General features: G+C 34.9%; 1 protein-coding gene across 1 annotated transcript; it reads right to left on the reverse strand.

Moving 5' to 3' along the window:
• On the reverse strand, nucleotides 1-27660 carry LOC149793771 (MAM and LDL-receptor class A domain-containing protein 1-like). Its single transcript, XM_089966458.1, has 18 exons — nucleotides 27416-27660; nucleotides 26949-27068; nucleotides 24997-25048; nucleotides 23550-23585; nucleotides 22189-22287; nucleotides 18537-18752; nucleotides 16298-16384; nucleotides 15513-15782; nucleotides 14575-14718; nucleotides 13392-13543; nucleotides 10812-11001; nucleotides 8414-8677; nucleotides 6603-6743; nucleotides 5755-5915; nucleotides 3805-3997; nucleotides 3136-3276; nucleotides 2107-2267; nucleotides 1-331 (listed from the first exon to the last, which is right to left on the reverse strand). The coding sequence occupies exons 1-18, from the start codon at nucleotides 27614-27616 to the stop codon at nucleotides 137-139; spliced, it is 2823 nt and encodes a 940-aa protein (XP_089822584.1). The 5' UTR covers nucleotides 27617-27660; the 3' UTR covers nucleotides 1-136.

The following is a 27660-nucleotide window of genomic DNA, read 5'->3' on the forward strand; positions in this document are numbered from 1 at the left end:
CATTATGATTTGAAGTTCATTTCTACACAATGTTCCGACGTTTGAAACAAAGTAGGCATAATGTCAATGAAATCTTTTCATGTTTTTCCAGGACATCGTTAATAAATTCGAACCACGTGCCCTACATACTTGACATTTAGGAACAGGTTCCTTGAATAACTTTGATGTCGTCAAGCGCAGCATCGCTTGTAAAATCGATGCCTCTAACTCCTTCGAATACAAGGACAAAGGCAGAAGTTTGGGGCGGAACATTAGCTTTTCCATTGTGCCAACCTTGACCTTGGTTGCCTGACATAGACCACAGAGTCTTCCTGTTTGAAAGTGTGGGCGACTGCAAAGACAAGTGTTATAAGGCAGTACAATTTATGTTCGCCAAAACGTGTGCATCTGGAGATAAATCGGACATGTGTATCTACTACCATTAAGGGTAAACATAACATTCTTATGAATTTAAAAGCCTCAAGTCTGCTGTCGTTCAAGCTTTTACAAGACGTAAAAATGACATAGTGTGTCTTTATTATATAGTATTAAAAGATATAGTGCAATAGTTCAATGTCACCGTGTAAATATTTTGCTAATACTGAAAATATATATCTTAGAAACATGAAGGTATAAAAAATTAGATTACGACAATCAACAGAAAATATCAAGTAACTGGTTGATAACTATAATTTTTGACCTATTACACAGTCCAAATGGAACCTATCATACAATTCAGTTAGGATATATCACAAAGGTTAATTGGACCTATCACACAGTTTACATAGTTCAAGTGGAACCTATCATTCAGTACCATTGGACGCTATCTCTCAGTTCAATTATAAGACATCACTCAGTTCAATTGGAACCAATACCACAGTTCAATTGGAACCCATCACACACTTCAATTGGAATATATCACTCCGTTCAATTATAACCTATCACTCAGTTCAATTGGAACCTATCACACAGATCAAGTAGAACCTATCACCCAGTTCAATTGGAAGCTATCACTCAATTCAATTATAACATATCACTCAGCTTAATTGGAACCTATCCCACAGATGAAGTGGAACCTATTACTCAGTTCAATTGGTACCTATCACACACTTCAATTGGACGCTATCACTCAATTCAAATATAACCTATAACTAAGTTCAATAGGAAGCTATCACACATATCAAGTGGAACCTATCACTCAGTTCAGTTGGAACCTATCACACTGCAATTGGAATATATCACTCATTTCAATTATGACCTATCACTCAGTTCAATTGGAAGCTATCACTCAGATCAATTATAACCTATCACTCAGTTCATTTATAACATATCACTCAGTTCAATTTGGAAACTATCAATCGGTTGAATTGGAACCTGTCACACAGTTCAATCGACACCTATGACACAGTTCAGTTATAACCTATCACTTAGAACCTATAACACAGTTTAGTTGGAACCTATCACACAGTTTAAGTGGAACTTATGCACAGTTTATTTAGAACCTATCACTCAGTTCAATTATAACCTATAACACAGTTCATTTACAACATATATTACGGTTCATCTGGAACCTATAACACAGTTCCGTTAGAACCTATTGTTCCGTTCAGCTAGATTCTATAACACAGTTCAGTTGCAACATATATCACAGTTCAGTTATAACCGATCACTCAGTTCAATTGGAACCTATCACTCATTTCAGCTGGAACCTATTATTCAGTTCAGTTGGAACCTATAACACAGTTCGCTTATAACCTATAACTCAGTTCAATTGGAACCTACCATTCAGTTCAAATGGAACCTATCACTCAGTTCAGTTGTAACCTATCACACACTTCTATTGCACCTGGGGCATGGCACATGGTTCCATTGTAACCTATAGCACGGTTCAATTAGAGCCTATCACACAGCTGAATTGGAACCTATCCCACAGTTCAATAGGAACTTTGTCGTGTCAATCCTGAGTGAAAATATTCTTGAATTATGTTGTAGGAATCCTTAGTGATAGATAACTTTGTTGAGAAAACTTGAATTTATGTTCGGCTACAAATTGGAATCTTGTCCTCACTGGGCAATTTTTATAATTATGCAAAAATAAACCCAAACAATTGGGTTATGTCTACTTACAGCTATATCTACTTGTATACTTCCCATGCTACCTCCGTACATACTGTACCAAAAGTCCAGGCAATAGGCAGTGTTTGGGTCGAGGGATGGGGTGCTTAGGTCAGCTTTGTCGCCAGTAACTCTAGGACTAGACGCCTCTATATAGATATAGTTACCACTTGCTGGAAATAAATACACATCTATTATTAACTGCAATTCTTATTGAATAGTTTATATCTACAAGAAATATCTTTACTTGCATGACATTTACGTATGCGCGCGGTTCATTCGACAGTGACCACGCAAAATTGTTCGCGAAAATTCTAAACATTAAAAAGCAAATAATAACAACCAAACGTTTGTGCGTCAGATATTTAAAAATGTTAGATTACATGTTTGATAATATTGATATCATAATTCAAACCATAAAAGTCTTTTAATGAAAACAATATTTGATAGAACCGGTTGCCAAAATAAGATTTCAAGACGATAGCCTTTTTCTGAATTTGTAAGTTATGATATCAGTCAAAACAAATCTATGCCGGATTAATTCTACCTCAAAAATATATCCCATTTTAATTTAATGAATGTATCTGGATATTCATTATTGCACAGGGAGTGATGTTACTACAACGGAAGGCAACAATAGGAAGGTACATGATGGTTTGAGAAATCAGCATATTAATGTAAAAATGCTAGTTTGGGCACATGGTAAATACATCCAATGATACATCTCCAGGTAAACACTGATTGACTGATTGCAAAAGGGTCAAAACGGATAGAAAGAATAGAATTTTAAAACCCCAGATGAAATGCATTATTCAGACATAATATAGTTGGATGTGTGACACAGATTAATTACAAGTTTTGTCAGCACTGTAAGCTTGTGACAATAAGCAGCACGGTATCGGAATGAGAACTCACTCAGGGAGTACCAGAAATTTTAAAAAACACCTTGGAAACTAGGCTATGTGTGTGTGTGTGTGTGTGTGTGTGTGTGTGTGTGAGTGTGCGTGTACGTGAGTCTTTGTAGTGACTGTGTACTCTTACTTGTTCCTGTTGTATGGTCAGTGTCGGGTCCAGTTCCAGAAGATGATGTTGTCCCTTTATGTATTATCCAGTCAAAATTATCTGTCTTTGATTCTATCATACCACACTCATTTTGTTCAAAATCACATTCAAAGACGGTTCCTGAGGGAAAATAAATCTATTTAAATAAATATTTTCCAATGAACAAATTATGTCATTAGTCAGATTCAGCCAACCAGGGTCCACTCTACTAATTCAGGTGTGTATGTGAACAGGTGTTGGCTTTGCTTGTAAGCCTATTACCAAGACCAAAGAATGCCTTAAGTTTTTTTACATTAAATTCAAAAGACTTATATCGTTACGTTTCACATTGTTTTAGAAAATGCTTTCTAAAAGTATGTTTAAGAATTTACAGGACAACTAATCGAAAATAAATGAATAACACGTTTCTTGTCATCAAATGGAAAGAGTATTCTAGAATTTGGTCTGATCAATAAGATGTTTCTAGAATGATTTGAGACAAACGGCGTGCAGCTTGCAGTTAACAGAGTGTAGTCTAGAAAAAAGCCACACCCATACTTTCTAAAAGTAGATTTTATCATGAAGGCTAAGCACAGACAAAAACAATTTCAAGTCTTAAAACCTTTAATCTTTGTGAGAAAACTAAAAACGCATGAGAAACGGACATACCACTGCATTTTCCCTTTGCAATTGTGACGTCATCAATTGCTATATCTCCATGATAAGATGTACCCACAGTGCCTTCTATTAAGATGTGGTAGTCATTTGTTTGTGCCGGTATAGTAAGAAATAGTTTATGCCATGCCTGACCTTGATTACCATGAATGGAATCTACTCTTATTTTCAACTTTGTGCAGGTATCCTAAAATGAAAAATACGGTCTTTGTATTACATAAATTATAAAATCAAACTAAAGTAAAGGTTGTTAACTTCACCCGACTGGTATTTGCTTAGCTATTTGCAATTGCCGGAGATAATTTCTATCTTTCCTTTGCCTAACTAGTTGTCATTGCCGGAGATCATGACAATAATTCGTTGACGTAGCTACTGGCCGTTGCCTGAGCTCATTACCATTCTTCAATTACCAAGCTAAGTGTCATTGCTTGACCTCATTCCCACCCTTTGTTTACTTACCTAGTTGCCGTTGCCTGAGCTCATTACCATTCTTCAATTGCCAAGCTAAGTGTCATTGCCTGACCTCATTCCCACCCTTTGTTTACTTACCTAGTTGCCGTTGCCTGAGCTCATTACCATTCTTCAATTACCAAGCTAAGTGTCATTGCCTGACCTCATTCCCACCCTTTGTTTACTTACCTAGTTGCCGTTGCCTGAGATTATTGCCATCATTCATTTACCAAGCTAGTTGCCGTTGCTGGAGCTTATTGCCTCCCTTCATTTACATAACTATTTGCCAATTATTAAGGTCCAGGGGACAATCATACTGAACCGTATTTACGGACTTCATGAAAGCACTGAATAGTTTCGTAAAATAACGCATGTTAATGTCGTAATCTAATGAATCCTTGGGATGATCTAACCAATCATTTCTTTTTAGTAATTTGAGACAGGAATAGTTCTGAGTATAAAAGTTGTGGTTTATGTTTTGTCTTACTTGGCATAGAGTACCGATCTAGGTCTTATAAATGTGCACTGTTGCATCATGCTAATGTGAGTGAGAGAGTGAGATATGAATTTTTTAACGTAGCTTTACCAATTTTTCAATTATATCAGTACGATGTCTGCAGTGTGGCGGTTTACAGTAACGACTAGCACTGGAACATCATGGCACAGACACGAAGCATGATGTTCCACCTGGTCACATTATCCTGACACCGGGCCGACTAGTCCTAGCACATGCGAATGTGAAACGAGAAAGAAAAAACAAAACTTTGAGATTAGGGTCTAGTAAATGTGTGGTTCGTATCTTCATTAGAGGAATACCATTTATGGTACTTGTGGGTTTACAAACCCTTCAACTGGCAATGACTGTTGTCCTTAGGTCTTTGAAATAGTGTAAACGACGATCTCAAGCCAAACTCAACGACTGTTGTCCTTAGGCCTTTGAAATAGTGTAAACGACGATCTCAAGCCAAACTCAACGACTGTTGTCCTGAGGTCTTTGAAATATTGTAAACGACGAACACAAGCCACACTCATGCATCACTATAACTGTCATCAACATTTAAGAAATTTTTTTGTTGTTGCTGCACATTCTTCTTCTACCTATTATTATTAGTAGTAGTAGTAGTTGTTGTTGTTGTTGTTGTAGCGTATTTATTCTGCTGGTGCTGTTGTTGTGCTTTTGTTAAAGCTGTCATCCTTCTATTAAAGCTGTTGATGATAATGCACGCCTTGTTAATACTCCATATAGTTCTTGTAACGATGAATATGTATAAGTTTGCTGATGCCCTTTATTATTGCTCAATATAGCACATATATTATCGTGTGCTATAATATGTATATAAACGAGGTCATGTATGTATGTATGTATGTATGTATGTATGTATGTATGTATGTATGTATGTATAATAATAATAATAATAATAATAATAATAATAATAACAATAATGGTAATACTAATAACAATAATAATGATAACAATAAAACATGCATACATACCTCTGTATAAATACTGAGAGTATCAATATCAGCCCCATACATATTATACCACAAAGTCAGACACTTCATACTGGACGCTGGTAAAACTTCAGATTTCAATACAGCAGTATTGCCTCTTGTATGGGGCGAAGATGCCTCAATATACATGAAACGTCCGGTTGCTGCACAGTTAAAATAAGTATTAATAACTAAATAACCTAATATAATAAACATACAATTTTGGTACAATGCATCGGTAAATTTGAAAGATAAGACATTGAAACCCACTTATCTCGACCTCAGTTGTCTCGAGAACCTGTGTATGTCGAACGTTTTGGTCCGGTCCCGAAGGAAATCCTTCTGCGATTTAAAGACTGTTCACCATTGATTTAATAATGCATTGTTCAACCATTTATATCGACCTAGTTCTTTTCATAAAGCGGAGTTGTAGATTGTGATGGTCTTTAAAAGTCAAGGAAATCGTGAGATAATCCGGCAATCGCGAATGGGAAATGAATACCCCTAGCACATGGTGTGTCTTGGAAACGTACCATGGACGGCATACAAAGCAAGTGAATTACCAATACGCTGTATATGTCCCTAACAAAATGTGCTAAGCACTGAAGATTTCAGTTAATCTACCTGAAAGACATGTAGACTAATATATACACTTCAATCAACACGCACGTCGCACACAGACAAATAATTATCATTTTAAGTTCGTTTTGCATAATGCCAACAAAAGTCGGCTTCATAACTTTCCGATTTAGTAAAGGTATCTATCATGTATACCACGGTTTTTGTTTTGTATCTTTGGATATGGAATGGACTGGGTGTCGAAAATCTAAGATAAGAGACAGTAAATTTACTTGTTCCATGTGTGTGGTCGACATCTGGTCCAGTGTCTGCTGACGGGGTCGGAGCATGACCTGATGTCCAGTTGAAATCTCCGTGCTGATCAAACCCCCAAGTACACAAATTGGTCTCAAAATCACAAAAGTGATGTCCACCTGAAGTACAAAGCATGCGTAGAAACATTTTGATTGGCAGATGGGACCGTTTGTTGGTGGGCTTATTGGATGCGTTTGATGATTTTTTGAACTGTTGAGTGGCTGGTTATTTAGTTGAGATTTACCTAGGTTGATTGGTTGCTTCCCGGACAGCTAGCTAGTTACACAGTCTATGGGAAGGTAGATGCATAAATAGAACATTGAAACGTTAAGCCGGGATTCGTAAATAAATCCATTCGGTCATCAATCATTAATTAATACTGACCTCCTGAAAGAGGCACACTTTTACTTCATATTTAAACAATAATTGGATTTTTTTCAAAACATGTCAAAATGCACAAATTGACAAAATCTTTAAATGTATGTATCATGCTGTTCACGGTGTAATTGATTTTATGGGATGCAATCAAAAACGGTATAAGTCATTTCTCGAGATACAATCAGGAACGGAGTAACTGATTTGATGGGATCCAATAAATAGCGCGTATTTCATGGGATACAATCAATAGCGCTGTTGAACAAAACTAGATAATGCATTTAGCTCAGAGGGCATTACTTTCTGTGGCAATAAAATTATTGATTGTATTACTTTCTTTGGCATAGCAGTTAATCATTAAAGAGAAATTGTTGTACTTATAAGTCAGCAATTGATTTGGCTTACTTTATTTTCATTTACCGTTAATATATTATCTTCTGGTAGCAAATATTCGCTTTTATTTGGAAGGCTTTATCTTCCTGAAGCGCTTTGCAATTTTGTTTCTCTTATATTTTTTTAAGTCCACCTGTTGGCCGAGTGGTCTAAAATAATAATCTGTATCGATCTTTGCCATCTCAACACTTCCCGCATGTGTTCGAGTCTCGGGTTCGGCCAATGTGGAAATGTGAGACAGCTACCAGTAACTTAATGTTGTTGGTGTTTCTTACCGGGTATTTCCAGGTTTTTTCTCCGCGAATTATACTGGCCGCCACGCGGAGAGTACCTGGCGCTGAGACATGGCGTTAAACCCAAATTAACAACACCAAGATTCTTAAAACTTTTAAGCAGCACCTCATAGCCAGTAGTGTGTTTATGTGCCTTTGAACCCTACCTACCTACCTACATGCATATATATATATATATATATATATATATTCATACACACATGCATGCATACATAGGTAGTGTGAAAATGAAACACATGGAACCTGATCACACATCTGCAGGGAATTCCGAACTTATATAATCACTAATTTATATATACACAAATATTAGTCAGCTATCGTTTTGACTAATGCCACCAGTCATACGAAGACTACATCAAAGAAACGTTTTCAATTAAAACCGATCTTCTTTCGTGTATGTACTTATTTTGCAGTGTTCTGATTCATGTAAAACCACTGCGATGGTGCCATGGATGGTGATGTATGTCTGTAGAACACTAGTCGTAACACAATCTTTTTTTTCCGATATGTTGCTCTGATTTTGTTATGTCGTCACCCTGATAAAATACGGACATTAATCAACTAATCTTCAATCAAAATAGGATGGAATAAAGCAGTGGGGCAATACAGCTTCCAGCAGTGGATTATGTTTACAGGACACAACACCAAAAGTCACTAGCTAGATTCACTTCTTGTCTTTGTAGTGTATTGCACAAAAAGTATGATGCCGGTCTCGCGGCACAGCTTACTTGAATTAACAATAACGTGGAACTCCTTGCTAACGGTCTGTCCTCCATCGCTAGCTGAACATGTGTACGTCCCCTCGTCACCGATATGAACAGGGAAGATTTTTATGACGTCTCCAGTTTCAGTGTAATTCCTTGAGCAGCTATGCAACTTTGTCCAGGAGTATGTTGTCTGTTGAGAGCCGGTTACTGGACATGTAAGTGACAAGGTTTGATTTTCCAGGACGTGGATCGTCTCATTCGACGGAGCAGTAACAATAAGAGTTTCTGCAAAAAAGAGAACTCAAAGTCTTTACAAAGCTGTAGAATCCAAGTTAAAGAAGATGATAGCATTGACATTTAAAAAATTCGCGCAGTCATTTTAAAATTTATGATAACACGCTTTCTCTAAAATTGTATCATTGTAGCAGCTATATCAAATAAAATTTTATTTTATGTGAATTTTTTTGTCTCACTGTGTATCATAGGTGTTAGAGCTACAAAAGTGTACTTTGACGATACAAAAAGCAACAACAATCGTTTACAGATCAATACAAGATCAGCATTAGAAGCAAATATTGACAAGACTTGAGTCAGTGAGATACCTTCCTAATCGAGAGCAAGCTTCCGTAATTTTAACGAGATTTTCTGAATGTATTTCCCATAGGAAGCTGCGGCTTTCAAACTTTACTTTGTTCCACACTGATCTGGCCACATTACACCTGGACGCTGTGCTTCACACCTTTAGGATGCGATTCAGCGCCTAAATATATTGATGTTATAATTCATTATCGCGGTACATATATGTGAGTATTGTAAATGAAATTCAGACACGTTGTCACCATACAAATATGGGGTCCGGTTGTTCTGTTAACATATCATCTCAAAATTGTTTGTATTTATTTTTTCCTTCATGTCACTTGGATCGTGTGCAGTTATACATCCAACTGACGCAAACTAATAGGAAGCAGTTCAGAGGTAAATTCCAATATTATCTGAACTCAGCGTGAATTCGCTCAATCAAGCCAATGATAATATACGAGGCTGTCTTTGCCCAAGGCTATAGGCATCAGATCATATACGTTTACACCTTCATTAGGTATCTATTAATATGCGGTTAGAACCATTAATAAAGCTTACGCCTTGAACAGGTTTTGTTTAATCAGACTCTCGCGTGATCTGAAAGATCAAGATCTGTAAAGTTACTGATGGGTGTCACTCATTTTTCTTTCTCTTTCCTTCTTTTCTCTGTCCAAAACCTATGCCATCTGTAGCGTAACATCCATCGGAAGTATTTTTCAATAGCGATAAATGTAATCATTATAACGTTCTATAGATGTGGTAGAATACTGGTGTCCATACATGCGACTTCTATGTGCTCTTTCAGTTAGTGTCCAGTCTGACAACCTGCATTTATATATACATATAGTATTTGGCCAGTTGACGACGTAAAGAATGCTATGAACAGTGCTTACTTATATAATAAGGAATACGTACATTTTGCCTCATACCATCTAAACTCGATACAATAGAAGCTACTGCATTTTATAAATTACGACGTCTGATTTTTTATGATTAACACCTCACCCATATGAATGTGTTACAGTTTAGATTTGTCCTATTCTATGTTCCAACGGAACCATAAGCTTGTCATAGACTTCGTCCCTTGTTTTAAACAAATTTAAATCTTAATTTTGCATTCAAAGTGTCGACAGACTCTGTACCCTGGGGTAAGAAACACCCGGACCTCTCCTTGTTCTTATTCAAACAAAAATTTTCTTTTCTAAACTTAAAAGGTGTTGTTCTGCCCAGGTCCCCTCACTGGCACCACCCCTTGTCGGACCTGCATTTTTGTATAAATAATTGCGAAGATAACTACAACGGATTGTTAGTAATAATAACCTTTCGTGATATAAGTGCCTGTACTGAAAAAAGTTTTCGCCATCTGCTAAAGATCTTCCAGCTGAAACGGTACCATGTATGACTAAAGCTGATGATTTGAACAGGAACGTGGGATACGAATGTGTTCAGCTGCTGTCGTCAGGGTAATAGCCTTTATAACGCCTGAAAGATACGTACCAGACGACTGGGTGACGCGTTTATCTATAAACAAAATGTTTGCCACTTGTTTCTGTCTCGTTTGAACTTGTTGTTGAAATCCATTCTGTGTCTAATTACGACAAGAATAGACGACACAGTAACATATCTGCTAGCTTCAACCTTGTAATTTGTTTAGTTTCCATTACTTTTCTACGAAGTCCTTATTGTATGTTATTATAAAAGCAACAAGAGCAGACGTATTTGCAAAACTGTTAATAAACTCAATTTATGGATGAAGTGACATTTTTAATACAAATATTTTGAAGTCCATTTAGGGATATTTTTGGCAATAATGTTGATTTAAAAGTTTTGATTTAATTACCATGGCATTTTCCTGGCGTGTATTTTATATCATCGATGGCAGCGTCACCATATACACCATTACCGTGTATGGCCTCAATCAGAATTTGAAAATCTGTGTCCATGTTTGTTACCTGAGCTTGGCCAAATTGCCATCTTGGACCTTTGTTACCAGTGAGATGTAGTTTCTCTGACTCTTGTCCACTGCAGGTCTATGAAAAGCAAACAATGAGGTTGACACATTCATTAAACAATTTCTTATTAAACTTTATTTATCGAAAATAGCTGATACAATCATTTTTTTCTTCTGAATGAAACAGGCCATATGTTTGTCTATAAGAAGTCCATATAGTGACATAATTGTCAAAGATGCTATACGAGAATATTAAATATCAAAATGATATTCACTAGACCAGTTAAACTTGAGGATATTATTTCACAAATGAAAAAGTAATTCAGTACTCCTAGCATTGTTTGCATATCACTATACTGAATATACACAAGAAAACATTTATAGAACCAAATATTAACATAACTACCTGAAAACTAAAATATAAAACTAGATATATATTATCAAAAAAGTTTACTATTACTAGGCCGGTCCCTTTTGCATTTGTTCTGGAAATCGCTGAAACTTTTACTGGATCAGTTAGACTTGGGCGTATTAGTTTACAAATCACTTGACCACTTAGAATTTATTTCTCAAATTAAAAAATTAAAAACCAGCTTGCCTTATGATCTGACAATTAGTTGTGTGTTGTATTACCTCTGTACTTTACCGATTTAATATTAATTACCTTGAAAGTTTTGATTTTGTTGGTTGCGGCTGTGTCGTCACCAGAAACAGTTGCAATGTCCAACATTTGTATAGGTGACGTACTCTGTGTGACTTATCTAATAAGACCATAAACGTACATGTAAAATAGCTTATCTTACTCTATACATTATTGAATCCTACCTCCAAGATGTCTAATAATTTTAAATTTGTAAAATATATATTGACAGAATTGGTAAAACTAAATAACCTCCAAATATAACTGATGTAATCATTTTAAATAAATTGTTATGCCCCAAAGTCTAAATAGTCTAGTCTTTTAAATAATTCCTAAAATGCCTGCACATATGACAGGTTTAGTACCTCTCTATTTTTAGTTTTAGTTTTCTCCGATCATTATTATATATGGTGACACCGCTTTCCCCTTTTAATTTCCTTTAGTGTGCAGATCAGGAAAAACGAAAACATTAAGGAATACAATTAAATCATATTGACTTTCTTATCGCACAATATGCGGATGACACGTCACTCACTCTTGATGGCTCCGATATGTCCCTGAAATCAACGCTGGATCTCATTCATCACTACTCTAAACTTTTAGGCCTTGGCATAAATATCGAAATGATAATAGAATCCTGGATTGGAATCTGGTCATGTAGGAATATTAAACATTGCTCACAATACCATTCAGATATAGGTTCATCGAAAATGTATTTACATTGGCATTACATTTGCAACAGAGCTAAATAATATTATTTAATTCAACTATGATTTGAAAAAAAATCAGGGGAATTAAACATTTATATCTGCAGTCGTCGAAAGGTTACTGGCCCCTTTTTGTAACGTTTCAGTTATGAAAAGGTTTGTATTATCAAAGATACTTACCTTCTAATGAATTTACTAAAATCACCAAATCGAATACTCAAAGAACCCTTTTTATAAGTATGCTTTGCATGGGGCAAGAGGCAAAATTAAGAGAAAAGTAATGATTAAATAGTATCGCGTTGTCAAATAAAAAGATTTTAAAGGCAAAAACAACAATACAGCAAAACAAAATAAAGGTGAAAACGATAACGAAGGACCTGGATATTTAAAACACTTATTCCCGCACTACATCATTGTTGCTTACAGTTATTCGCGCTTTGCCGTATTCTTTTGTTTAAAGCGTCATCACGATGTCTTGAGTATTTTGAGTATATGCCTGAGGGCACGAACTGAACCGGACGAAAACATTAAATGTCCCATGGCTAATGTCGTATTTAACATAAATTTGTCTTTTCATTACCAGCAAGTGTGGATATGACTGTATGGTATATATTTCAACAGTTTCAAAGTATTCCACCGGTGACAATGGGAAGGTGAGTATGGACTGAACCCTCGGTCAGTCAGTTGTATATAAAAATGTGATTTTTCAAACCCATCAAAAGCTTATACCTTAGAAACTACAAGAGAAAACAAAGGTTGATATTCAATGTTAGGACTCAACGTTTGTATTCACTAGAATGTGAAAAGATTCCAGTGTATGTCATATAGTTTCCAGAATTATTGATATTGGGCCGTTAATCGTGCATGCCGATTATATGAGATGTCAGACAAATAACTACGTCGTTATTTTTTTGAATAACCCCAACCCAACCCCAGCCCCATATATAATACTGCAAGTTTCACTTGTCAAGCTTTATTGGTGGATGAGAAGTTCAACAAAATTTCACCTACTTACGACGTACGTGAGTATGAACGTATGTCCCTAGGTACATACTAAGGTACAGACTGTATCGCATCTCCCCAGTATCTCTCTGAAAGCGTAACGATGATCACAAATTTTACCTTTGTCTTCACAACAATATCTCCCATACTGGTCCCATACATATGGTACCAGAAAGATAAACAAGCATCCAGTGTGGCAGGCAACAGTGGGGAAATAAGGTCCGCTTTGTCTCCGCTGTTGTCAAAGGATGCTTCCAGATATATATAATAGCCTTGAAGAAAATTATAGATTTATTACAAAAATATGAGTTTTACTAAACTATGGGATAAAGGAGGGAAGAAAGGAAAAGATGGTTAAAGGAAAAATGAAGGAAGGCTGCATGATAGCATTATTGTAGGAGTTAAGGAACGTTAGCACAATACAGATAATAGGCTGCGATTTAACGGGAACAACAAAATATATAAAGATAAAGTAATGCCAAGAAAGAAACATAGGAAGATAAAACCTTCAAATATTTGTCATCCGGAAGGAAGGAATGAAAAAAGAAATAACGACGAAATGGAGAAATAGAGAAAATATAAAAATAATCAACCAACTCAACCAACAGACAATAATAACAGCGTTCTCAGATTTGGACACAAAGTCTCCTTAATTTCTCTCTCTCTCTCTCTCTCTCTCTCTCTCTCTCTCTCTCTCTCTATATATATATATATATATATATATATATATATATATATATATATATATATATATATATATAAGTGTGTGGGGTGTTCTTTTTATTTATGTCTGTGGTTGCTCTGTGTATACTCATTTATGTTTTCAGTGTAAGGGGCACATCAGCATATGAGAACTTGAATATGCCATAGTAATTGCAACAAACTGTCTTGCTCTGGGGAAGAACGAAGCTGCCGATATGACCTAATCTGGACAGAATGCGAACCGCACCCTTCTGGTCAGAAGTCTAACACGCAAACACTATATTACCGTGGCCGAACGTGAGCATGCTGTATTTGAGGTAAAGAGTTTATAAAGCAGCGTGGGACAATTTTAATTTCTAATACAATATTTGTCGAATTTATAATGCAGAAAATGGTTTTACTGTATTCACCACCAAGCTGACAAAAGTCAATAGTGAATCCTTAACCAAAAACATTATATACAGGCAGAATTAATATAGACAACTGTTTGTTATTACGTTTTGTTTTTTTTTGTATACTAAAGATACATTGAAAACTAAAGGTGAAGCAATCCAAGATGTCACTAATTCATCCAGGAAGAGGAAGAGGTGTAATTTTATACCTGAATTGCTGGTATGATCTCCATTTGGTCCTGTTTGACCAGTTTCAGTAGCGCCTTTGTGTCGAATCCAATCTGTTCGGTCCTGCTTGGAATTGTTCCACTTACATAAGTCAGTTTCAAAATCACAGTCGAGTGGATGGAAATCTGCAAGTAGGAGAATGTTGTATGGATGATCAGTGGTATTGTTTTCGGGCGAAAAAAAAAATGTTTACTACCATGATAACACCTCAGACGTGATGCCCGAACAACTTTTTCATATCACGTAGCCACCGGACATTTTTCCTCTTAAAGTCACTGAATGTTGTCATCTTTTTCCGGTTTATACATACCGAGTATCATTTAGATGGATTATAATATGCATTTTGCTATGCCTGTACAGGTTTGTTTGTTTCACCCACATTGTTAATTGTATCAGGCTTTAAATTTCATGATTTTTATCAGAAAACATTTTTATGAACTTTGCGTGTCACAAATTTATTTTGGTGACCAAAGATCTCGGTGAATAACGCCGCATGAGATTGTTTGCATTTCCGACCAATCACATCGGAAGTAAAATTAGGCCACTGCAGAAAACCCTGAGGTGATCCGAAAAGATCATATTGATAACGTGTTTGGTTAATTATTTAGCTCTTTCAGTTTATTTTAGTTTATCTATGTATTGGAAACAGGTACAATCATAAACAATAATACCAATAAATATATACGCATATGGAAAAGTAATATTATATTTGAGCTTATAGAAACGAAGAGGATAATTGTATAAATATATGTATGGGAAATTGTGGACATATTAACATAGTTCAAACTAGTTAAGACACTTGCATACTTCGAATGGCTATTATAACGGTATGTGCCGATAGTAGCTAGTTACCACTGGAAAGAACTAAAATAGATTTAATATTCTAACTTCTTTAATAACACTCTATCATGCTACTTACCACTTGATTGAATAGTAACTTCCTTCTCTGCTGACCCGTATGAATTGCTTGCCACACACTTGTATGTCCCAATATCAGCTGGGTTGAGTTTATCCAGAACGAGGTGGCCATTGATTGTTGTTAGGTTACCAGAATTACAATGACCGGAAGTTCCGATTCTCTGCCATGTGACATGTGGCGCAGGTTGCCCTGATGCATTGCAGGTCAGTTCCACTTTATCGCCAATATGGAAATTTGGCTTCAGGCCTAGAACATCCACGTGTGGTAACTCTATAAGTATTAACGGTGGACGGCTTATTTCAGTTATTATGCATACAATTTTTATAATTTCGTGCCTAAAGCCAGAAAGAATAAAAATTGTGGCCAGCAACAACAACAGCAACATTATCATCATCATCAACAATAACATCAAAAATGTTTATACTACTACTACTAATAATAATAATAATAACAATAATAATAATAATACTAATAATAATTATAATAATAATAATAATAATAAAAGTAATTTATAACTGTGATAACTTCTTATACAGAAAAGACCACATTTGTGTGTATATATAAAAGACTGTTGAGAATACTAAGTGTCAAAGAACCGATTCTCCCACACTAATGAATTCTCTCGGGAATATTGTTTTGAAGCAGTTCTTAACTTCTTAGTTCGTAAAAATGAAGATAGACCACTTTTATGTGTCCCATATTTCTTTCTTCATTACTAGTAAAATTTTAAGAGTAAACAAATCAACAAGAAGATAATGTGTTAATTGAAAAACTTATTTATATACTTATGCACATGCAGTCGGTTGCGTGATGGGTTCCAGTTGGACCATCGAGTCCCAGATCCCCTTTAAGTCCACCAGGACCTTGTGGACCTTTCGAAGATGTTAAAAGGTTAGTCAAAAGCGAACGTTCAGCCGCAGCAGATGTAATCACAGTACTAGTAGTAGCAATAGAGGTAGTAATAGTTATGGTAGTGTATTGAATAGCAAGTACGAAATAAAAAAGACAAAGAAACAAAGATTACGATGTTATCGTAATTATCGTCATTAGAATCATCATAATCAGAATAATTGTTGACTTTATAAGATCTTTATCTTGACTGTCGTCATTAGCCTAAAAAGCTGTAGAGGGAAAAGGGGGCCATGAAGTGTTAAGAGGATAATGGCTGAAGGCGAGACACATATTTGTGTAGAAGATACTTGTCATTCGAAACATAGTTATCAAGAATTTTAAAAAAAATATCTTTAAAATATTTTATTGTCTGAAAATAACGATTTTATGTTTTGGATTGGAACTTTGAGGTGCATTAAATATTTCTTACTAAGTATTATCAGTGCTATTTCATGCTCAATATTTCAGGTAAGGTACCCTTCATGGTGTTATATCATACTCAACAGATTATGACGGGATCCCTTAATAGTGCTATATCATCCTCAATAGATCATGATAGGTGCCCCAAAAGTGCTAAATCATGCTCAAAAGACCATGCCATGTATCCAAACCAGTACTAAATCATGTTCAATAGACCATGGCAGATATCCAAGCCGTGTTAAATCATGTTCAATAGACCATGGCAGATATCCAAGCCGTGTTAAATCGTGTTCAATAGACCATGGCAGGTATCCAAGCCGTGTTAAATCATGTTCAATAGACCATGGCAGATATCCAAGCCAGTACTAAATCATGTTCAATAGACCATGGCAGATATCCAAGCCAGTACTAAATCATGTTCAATAGACCATGGCAGATATCCAAGCCGTGTTAAATCGTGCTCACCGGAACAAACAAATATGATTATATGATAGGTACCCAATCCAGTGCAAAATCGTGATCACTAGATTATGGCATGTACCCAAAACCATGCTGAATATATCATGACAGGTTCCCTAAATCAGATTCAATAAACCATGCATATAGAAGTATATGGATAGGAAAAGGGAATAACCTCCTTCTCACGTTTGGTTGGGTACATGCACGGTTTGTACAAGATAATGTCGAAATGTGGCTGTCCTTCTTGTTTTTGTTTCGCAACACAAAAAAAGTATGAGCATTCAAAACTGAACCAACAAATCTTAGGAATCTCCAACATTAGAGTATTGCCATGAATTACACAGAGAATTAGAACCATAATAAATATTTTTTATATAGAATAGAGTATAACAAAATCTATAGGAAAGATTTAGATGTTCAAATCTGGATATGATGGCCGAGGTTGGAACAAACCCGAGATTAAAGCTGGTTGACACCCTGTGTGGTCGAAACAGAAAATAAATTAGGTTGACAAAAAGCAAAGTTCATATCTGATATATATATATATATATATATATATATATATATATATATATATATATATATATATATATATATATATATATATATATATATATATATATATATATATATATAAAATCTGCGTCTGAGCGATTAAAAAATGATATTTTAAAATCTAATGTATGTGTCCTGCAAAAGAAATATTTATTTCCGTAATCACCTGTAACATTCTGTTAGCAGTAAATGTTTTTACCATTTCATTGCCTTCTGATAGAAGTTGAACATATTGTGTATTTTTAGGAAGACGTGTCCAGAACGCGAGGACAGTATCGTACAAATACTGCAACATTCTGACAATGTAATGTAAACGGAACAAAATGAAGTATAATAATGTTTATTCTTATATGATAAGTTTAGGTTTGACGTTTGTGAATACATTTGCTGATCACACACACACACACACACACACACACACACATATATATATATATATATATATATATATATATATATATATATATATATATATATATATATATATAGCACCTGGAGCATTTATTCCTAATGTTATAATATTATAAACTGGTGGTCCAAAGCTACAGTTAGCTATCAGTCTTTCCATACAATATTACGCAATTCCTATTACAATGTCAGACCTTTTACTTGGCTTGTTTGACCATGTGAAATACTTATCAGCATAGAGTATTTCTATAAACAACGTTTGATGATATTGCCCGATTCTTAATACACTACCAATCTCTCCTTTATCTCCCTTTAGTCCTTGCAGTCCATTTGACCCTTTCGGACCATGATCCCCTTTCTCCCCTTTTTGTCCAGTCAATCCCAATTGTCCTTTAGTTCCGTTTGGTCCCGTGTCCCCATTGTGTCCTTGAAGACCTTGATCTCCTTTGTCACCAGTGGCACCAACTACGCCATTATGTCCGGTATCACCTTGTTGACCTTTATTTCCTGAAAGCAAATACTACGTTTACTCAAAGTTGCATGGAAAACTAATTGCAGGAATATTTCCTTATAGTATTACTTAGCAAAATGACGTCGCGTAGACAGCATGCTTAAGCGTAATCAAGGCTACAATAACATGGATCAGGAAGACAATCCAAAATGGGCATAAATTTGCTCATGAATCACACGGATTATCAATGTGAGATACCCAATGCCTAGGAGAAATGATCTCAGCATCGGACACATGTACTACAATAACATACTGCTTTCTCCAACTTTTGCTGGTATGCGACCTTAATTGACCTTACGCCAGAAGGTAGATCGCTCCGCCTACGGAACACGTGATTTGACGTCTTAACCTCCGATAAACATTCTGTGAAAACGGCGGGCGTGATAACATTAAAAGATATACCAGACGATATTGGTGAGCAATATTTGCCATATAAAACAACATTGAGACAGAGACAGAAAGCGAGAGCATTTATCCATCGCTTGCACTTCTCTAAGTTACGTCGGTATGCGGAGAACTCGCCCCCACGTATCTGGAGAAGTTGCCCCAGAGTGGTTGGAGAAGTCGCCCCAATTGGTTGGAGAAGTCATCCCAAAACTTGTCACCCAAATAACCTTTTTATAACAGAATTAAGTCATCTTTTACGTGATTCATATTTATATCATATATATATATATATATATATTTAAATTAAAGCAATATCATAGTAATATTTATAAGGACGAAATTAAGTCTGTATATAATCTAATGAATGACGACTGTATAGTGATTAAAAAGGATGATAAGTCAAACACTTATTATTATTGTGAATCAAGATGATAATGTTAAAGAAGTTGAACGTCAATTAGAAATTAAATAAAAAATTTAACTATGCATTAATGAGATCGCTAAAAATAATGATTCCGTATATTAGGAATTTGATACTTTCCCTCTTAACATACGTACACCTCAATTCTGCATAATACCCAAAACTCATACAAATCCTGACCATAATTTACCTTTAAATTTTCCAGGACGACCCATTATATCACGTTGTAGTTCATATACTAAAAACCTACCCAAATTTATTGATAGTGTTTTACAACGTTAAATGAAATCACTTCCTTCATGCATTAAAGATACAACTACTTTCATTAAAAAGACGAAGTCTATTCCACATCTATCTGATAATTTCAATCCTGGTATCATTAGATGTAACATCACTATATACCAACATTCCGCATGCAGATGGTATTGAAGCGTGCAAATATTTTCTTGATAAGAATCCTAATAATAGCACACTATCTAGCGAAGATATTTGTAAAATAATAAAAACTTATCTTGGAAAATAATTATTTTCAATTTAATAATACGAACTACATACAGATAATGGGTATTAAAATGGCTCCTATATACTCTTCCTTTTCATGGGTAAATTAGAAAAGGATTTTATTCAAAACGAAAAGTTTAATCCATTTCTTTGGTCCAGATTTTTAAATGACATATTTATGATTTGGAAGCATTGAACTGAAGAACTGAAAAAATTATTGATCGCCTAAATCATTTTCATCCGACGATTACATTTACTTATACTGCATCTAGTACGCATTTTTTATTTTTAGATGTAAATGTAGTAAAAAGTATTGATAATACTATCTCTACAAATATTATTAAAATGCATCTAATGATTTGAAGAGTAGAGAAAAAGGGACAGATAACACTTGTTTTTCGTTAAGTACAGAACGGAGTTGATCAAATGGAAAAGTTGAAAAATTGCAAATTTTATAAATTTAATAAGTTACAAAGTTGAAGAAAAACAACAATAAATAAAGCTTTAACCATGTGGCGACATCTCAGAATTTATATAATGATATTTGTGGCGAATTCTCCAAACCGTTGCGAAATTTGTAAATATATACAATAGCCGAGTCGATATCGACAGAAGCTACTTGTCGGAAGAAAATGGCGGACGTAAACAGTGCTTGGAGGTGTGTATAATAGCGCTCGCTGATTGGTCAATCGGGCAGAATGATTGTCACTGGCGATAGGTCAATTGCACTTTCGTCAGTGATGTCATTCTGATAATACTAACGTGATGGAGGATGACTGTTGTCCGCGGTCAATCGAGTAACGTACGTATTTGTAGGTTACTGCACTTGTATGAAAAAATATGAACGATTTCTTTTAGAGTAGTACTGCTCGAACTTGGGAGTGAAATATTAGTCCGAAGAAAAGAAAATGAGTTCATATTTTGCAATACAAATGCGGTAACCCTCTTTTTATATTTTCATTTTGGTTTTCTAACGAAGGCTTAGTTATATAAAACACTAAAAGGCACAGAGCAATTGAAGTTTTGCTGTATTCCAAAATAAATACACAACCGTAGATTAGTTATACATAATACCAATATTAATGCACACGTAGCACCGCACATCGACTTTGAACTTCATCGCGCGCTCGACATTAGTTTAAAAAAGAATTGTTGCTTTGGTGTACATAAAATAACATCCTCCTTACTGCACTCAAAATGAAATGAACATTATATTCCATAGCGTCGTTTTTATAATTGCAATCGAAATAATTCATATTGTCTCACATTATAACTCCAAACGTTCAATGACAGAGCAGAAACACGCATGCAGATGAATCAAGACGCCGAATCAGATGTACTTCATGTGGAATTTATATATCCAGTATATAATCACTCAGTTTAGTGGAAGCGACAAAAATGTGGGTGTGGGTGCGCGGGTTGGCCTGGTGGGTTGGCCTAGTCGTTTGTTCGCTATTGTTCTGGTAGAGAGTGTGTGAGGATATAGTTGGTGAGAGTAAACGTGGACGAAAGTACAGGACGTGTCGGAAGGATGGATCCGGAAGTGCCAGAAAGGCAGGTAGTCAAGGGTACCGGAAGGGCCAAAAGAGAAACAAGAGGCGGACAGATCATAAAAATAATCAAAACCTAAGGGAAGCACACTCACTTAACACTTTAATTTCATATGATAGTAATTGTTAACTGTGAATAGGGTCATTCATTGAATTTCTTCAAAAGAAACTGCGATTGAGAAATTTGTCGATTAAATAGTTGAATACGTTTGATATATTTTATTAAATTGTTATACCTTTTAACTTGAGGTTTAATACACCTAGACCGTCGGCACTGCTGACTACGGACTCGGAGCTATTTAAATTGTAATTGTTCACTTTCTCCGGTGTTAGAAACAGTACCAGTAGAAGGCACTGAACAAATACCTTTATACAGTACTAACCTTTCTTAACTGGTCTGGACCTGATGTCTTTGGTTATATGAGAATCCAATACGTATGTGTATGATTCAACAAAAAGGATACAAAATTAAAATGAAATACAGCAGCAGAATCAATAATAATAATAATAATAATAATAATAATAATAATAATTATTATTATTATTATTATAATAATCGGTGATATCCTGTACCTGGCGATCCTTTGTTCCCCTTGCGTCCTGGTGATCCTGGCAAACCTGTTGGCCCTTGGTCCCCTTTTATTCCCACGTCTCCAATGGCACCTTTAACGCCTACATTTATATTAGGAAGAAAAGTGTAAGACAAGTAACTAACCCGTATGAAATAAAATCATGCATGAATGTATTATACAAAAACAGTTTTCATAGAACGTGGTCTGCCTTTGCTAACTGTTGTATGTAGTGTACCCAATGCATTTGACTTGAAAACATTAAAACACTATTCTTAGCCAAGATGATGTAGCCGGATAAGTGTTATTTACGAATGTTATTCATTGGAGAGGAAACATATAATATACACAACTACAATCAGAACATTTCATAAACATCCCTTCGAACCGTTAGATTTTTGTGGAGCAAAATGATTTTATTCTTTAGAGACTAAATCAAGTTTCATGCAATAAAACAATAAACACAAAGAGTAAATTGCCGCACAACGAAGTGAAATCTGTTTGTTTCAGTTCTTTTTTGGGGGGGAGGGGTACATGATCTCTTCGTTTATTTCGTCGGTGGGGCTAATAGGATTAAATTTACAAGAAAAGACTTCCTCTCCAATATATATTTGCATCATTGGTTATAATACCATCTAAAACCGTATTTCAGAAACTTTCATATATTTAGTTTCCAGCCATGGGAACTAATTTATGTCAACATAAATGTGTACATTATTTGCCTCAAGAAATTACTTCATCCAATACTTATGTATGTAAGACCCATATCACAAACAATTGAGGGATTATAATGAAGATAATCGAAAGGGAAGCAACTCACAATTTCGTTGTAATTCTCTTTACACTCGTTTGAGTTGTCCTATGCTACTATGCCTAAAGACTGAACTTTTGTTTTAAAAGAAATATTGATTTTTTTAGAACATCTGACGTTACGTTTTGTATAATTGTATCAGGCAGATATTTATGCATTCAACAAGAATGACATAATCATAGCGAATATTGTTCAGTATTGTGTCTAATTGTATCGTAATAATAATCGATCCGCCATGAACGTACTGCTGCAGGACAACACAAACACAGAGAAACACTTTAAAGAGCATAAACTTAAACATGACTGGTAAATACATCAATGGCCTAATTTTGAACTATACATTCAGTAAATGTCATCAACTGCAGGGGCAGCAAACAAAATAATGTCGATTCTGCCAAGAGAGAGAGAGAGAGAGAGAGAGAGAGAGAGAGAGAGAGAGAGATCTTTGTACATAAAGTTCAAGGAGAACCAAATCTTATGATAGAACAAGATAGTTTTTTTTCCCCTCCAGTAATAGAAAGATCATTGGAGGATATAAGAGATACAAAGTTTACCTTTATCGCCCTTCGGCCCAACCGCTCCCTTGTGTCCTTAATATTTAAAAAAAATATAATGAAAGAAGACTCACATGTCAGCAGGAAGAAAGAAAACAAACATGATATAAGATGTATCATCTGGATATTCTGCAAGAGGACTCGATTTACCCTTCTACGTATTATTATTATTATTATTATTATTATTATTATTATTATTATTATTATTATTGTTGTTGTTCTTAATGTATTATTATTAGTATTGTTATTATTATTATTATTATTATTATTATTATTATTTATGTTGTTATTATTATTATTACTATTATAATCATTATTATAATTATTATTACTATTATTATTACTAGTGTTATTATTATTATTATTGTTCTTAATTTATTATTATTAGTATTGTTGTTGTTATTATTATTATTATTATTATTATTATTATTATTATTATTATTATTATTATCATTATTATTATTCATTTTTGATATTTATTAATAAACATTTACTTTGCTGACTCTAGTTTGTGTTGGCGAAACGAACATAATTATAGGGAATATTTTTCAGTATTGTGTCTTCTAGTATCGTAATAATAATCGATCGGCCATAACATTACCGCTGCTGCAGGACGACATAAACACAAAGAAAGACAATAAAGAGCATAGACTTAAACATGACTGGTAAATACATCAGTGGCTTAACTTTGAACTACACCTTCATTAAATGTCATCAACTGCAGAGGCAGCAAACAAAATAATGTAAATTCGGCCAAGAGAGAGAGAGAGAGATCTTTATACATAAAATTCAAGGAGAACGAAATCTGCAGACAAGAAAATGTAGTACTATCTTTGGAGAAAATGGCTATAATGGTATTAATACATAATCCAGTTATCTACATACTCACAATCACACCACACCTTGTAAATAATTTATCTATGTCATATTTTCTTTAGTTAAACTGTGCCAACATGGCTTATCTTCGAATAACTCTAAGGTTTTAAAAGACCCCTTTAAAGAAAGATGCTTTAATGATGTGAAAATCTACTCATGTGAAACTAAATTTCATTGATTACATTTGCAAACAAAGGAATCTTCTTTTAGCAATGAGTCCAAAACAGTTAATGCATTTAAAAATTGGTGAGATCAAGTCATTTGCACATAAATGCAAATATAAATACTCCTACAAAATTGCACATGTCTAAATCAAGACGAAAAGGTTCGAAAATGTGTTAACTATATAAAGATTCGTGCAATGGCCTGAAAATCTATTAAAGTCATCAGCTTACTATTACAAAAATGTGCCCCAATTTAATGTATGTAAGTTTGAGAGATTTTGTATTCTGCAGTGACATGCGGACTCTGAGTCTGATACCAGCAATTCATTTTGTTGCATTCTAATATAGCAGTGTTGTCTGGTGGATGGAGTTATTGGAATAAATAGATAAATCAATAAATTATTTACCTGGAAGACAGATAGTTGATGCATTTGAACAATGCATTTCTAAGATATGTCCCTGAAAGGAAAAGATCCGAACTCAGAAATATTTAATCGTCAGATAGTTTGCTACTAATAACACTACAACTGCTAATGCAACAAATGCCTATACTACCAATAATGAAACTGCTATTGATATTACAACTGCTACTGCTAGCACTACCACTGATAACATTACAAGTGCTACACCTTTTGATACTACTACTGCCTGTGTTGCTGACTTTTATATTATTATCATTTCTTCTGATGCTGTTGCTATTATTATTATTATTATTATTATTATTATTATTGCCTTTTGTTGCTATTATTAGTAGAAGTATTCTTGTTGTTGTTATTTGAATATGATGTTATTATTGTAGTGTTGAGCAGTAGTAATGATGGTGGTTATTGAAATGGGTACAACGGTGATCTGCACATTTTAATTTGTTTAGAGTTTTCAAATTTAGAAACGCCTGTAAATTAAACAACACAAATATAAAATTGTTCCATAAAAGCATGACCCAGCGCTCCAATACTCAAAATTACCATATATAACCTCATGAAATGGAATGAATCCTTTAGCTTTACCGATTAAATAGACCGTAAACACGGAATCGGTGTTTTGGGGTGGGTTGTTACCGTAAATAAAATATTTATTCTACCTTCTGAATTCAAAAGACTAAACACTGGTGCTGTGAAGCTGTTTCCTTTGAAGCCTTGATGGACGATTAGGCGGCTATATATTACAGTATAAATTATTTAGCTCAGCCCATTAATATATAGTATCTTTGCCCAAATAGGCCATACAATTAAGTCCATTCTAACGCATCGATCCACGGGGAGGGGAATAGGATTAAAAATACAAGCAAGTGACGTCCTTTCCAGTATATATTTGCAGTTGTCACAGTGAATAAAATATTTATACAACCTCCAGAATTCAAAAGACTAAACATCGTTGCTGGGAAACTGTTTCCTTTGAAGGCTTGACGGACCATTAGGCTATTAGATATTAAAATATAAATTATTTAGCTCGGCCCATGAGTATATAGTATCTTTGCCCAAATTGGCCATACAATTAAGTCCATTCTAACACGCTAACGAAGAGATAAACACTGAATATTCTGGCTTATTTGCAAGTCAGGCATCGTTTTCCCCAATTCATTATCGAATCACGCGGATTACATTTTAATTGGGTCGTGAATATAAATTAATTTTGTTTGTCTACAGCGCAATTTCTGCCCATGTTCAAACAAGGAGGTTATATCATAAGAAATTATCTATGATTTATATTGCATCATTGAACAGTTCTAGATTATAATTCAAACATTAGGAGGCGTAAAATGGATTACCGGATGATTAAACGATAAAACCACTGTGTATTCAAACCCACTTAATCACTAAATTGTAGCTTTATTATTTGCATATTTAATAAACAAAGTTAAAACCTAATTTAAACATTCAAGTGAAAAACAGTAAATACCTTGTGAGTTATTAGAGGTCAACATACTCTATGTTAAAGTCAACATTGTGTGAGATTGTTTGGTTTGTACGCACCTAAGTTAACCCATTGTAACGTACTAGTGTGCAATCAAACAAGAGAGCAGACGGTTACCCTGCTATCGTGAATAGACCAAAAAAAAAAGTTCCAGATTTATTGGTTTATGTGGTTCTTTGTGATAATATTAATATAAAAATATAATGCCAACAATGTGTACAGCGTCTGCAGTAACAGTAACACATTCTCCCCCTGCATATTGAATACATGTGGCCTATTTAATTTCAGTAGTCGATCTACATCAGGTAGGCAGGTAAATATAAAGCCAACAATTAGGAGTTGACTTCTTGTCAAGGCTAAAATTATTATCAAAGTCATAAGAAAGACTGAACTTTAATCGTAGTCATCGTTGACCGATTGGGGCATGTATAATAAAAATGGATACCTGCGCAGTAAATAAGTTTGACATTAAATTTGTCAAGGATGGACTGAGGTCTCGCTTCAAGCCAATTGCTTCTTGTAGCTCCTCTATGGAATTTTCCATAGCGTTGTCCGACAAGCCCTCCTGAAATGGACAGATGTACTCATAGTCGGTATTCATGTCGCTATTTATACGGAGTTTATATTAAGTGAAACCTGTCAAATGATATAGCAGTTCTATCATTCATAGACATGTGTACACGTCAGTGGTGAAAACGTTCTTATTCTTCTGTATTATTCAAACACTAAGATAGGTTCTTTCACTCTGCAGTATCTGTCTCTTCCAACACTTTCCCACTCAGATAAAGTACAAGTTTATTGGACAAAATCAAAAGCGTTTTACACTAGATGACATAAACAAAGTCAGAACAAGAAAGTATAATTAACATGTAAGCAAAGATAACAGCACAGAAATAGGATCGCTTAACAAACCATGTCACAATGTGCCTCTAATTGCACTAGCATGAGCTCGCTCTCCTCAAATTTCTGAAGAATGTCCTGCGTCCATTTGTACTGAAGAACAGTAATGCATGACAGGGCTATGGTCAGTGTAAGCAAACTGACGGACAAAGTGATGACAGGTCCACTATGGTACGTCTGTCTGTGGAGAGTCATATTGCAATAACAGTACATGTAATTGTGTCATATGACCATCATTCTCGTGATATGTCAGGCAA

Source organism: Sinohyriopsis cumingii, chromosome 8, assembly GCF_028554795.1.
Source record: "Sinohyriopsis cumingii isolate HCF-2022 chromosome 8, ASM2855479v2, whole genome shotgun sequence".
NCBI classification, from domain to species: domain Eukaryota; kingdom Metazoa; phylum Mollusca; class Bivalvia; order Unionida; family Unionidae; genus Sinohyriopsis; species Sinohyriopsis cumingii.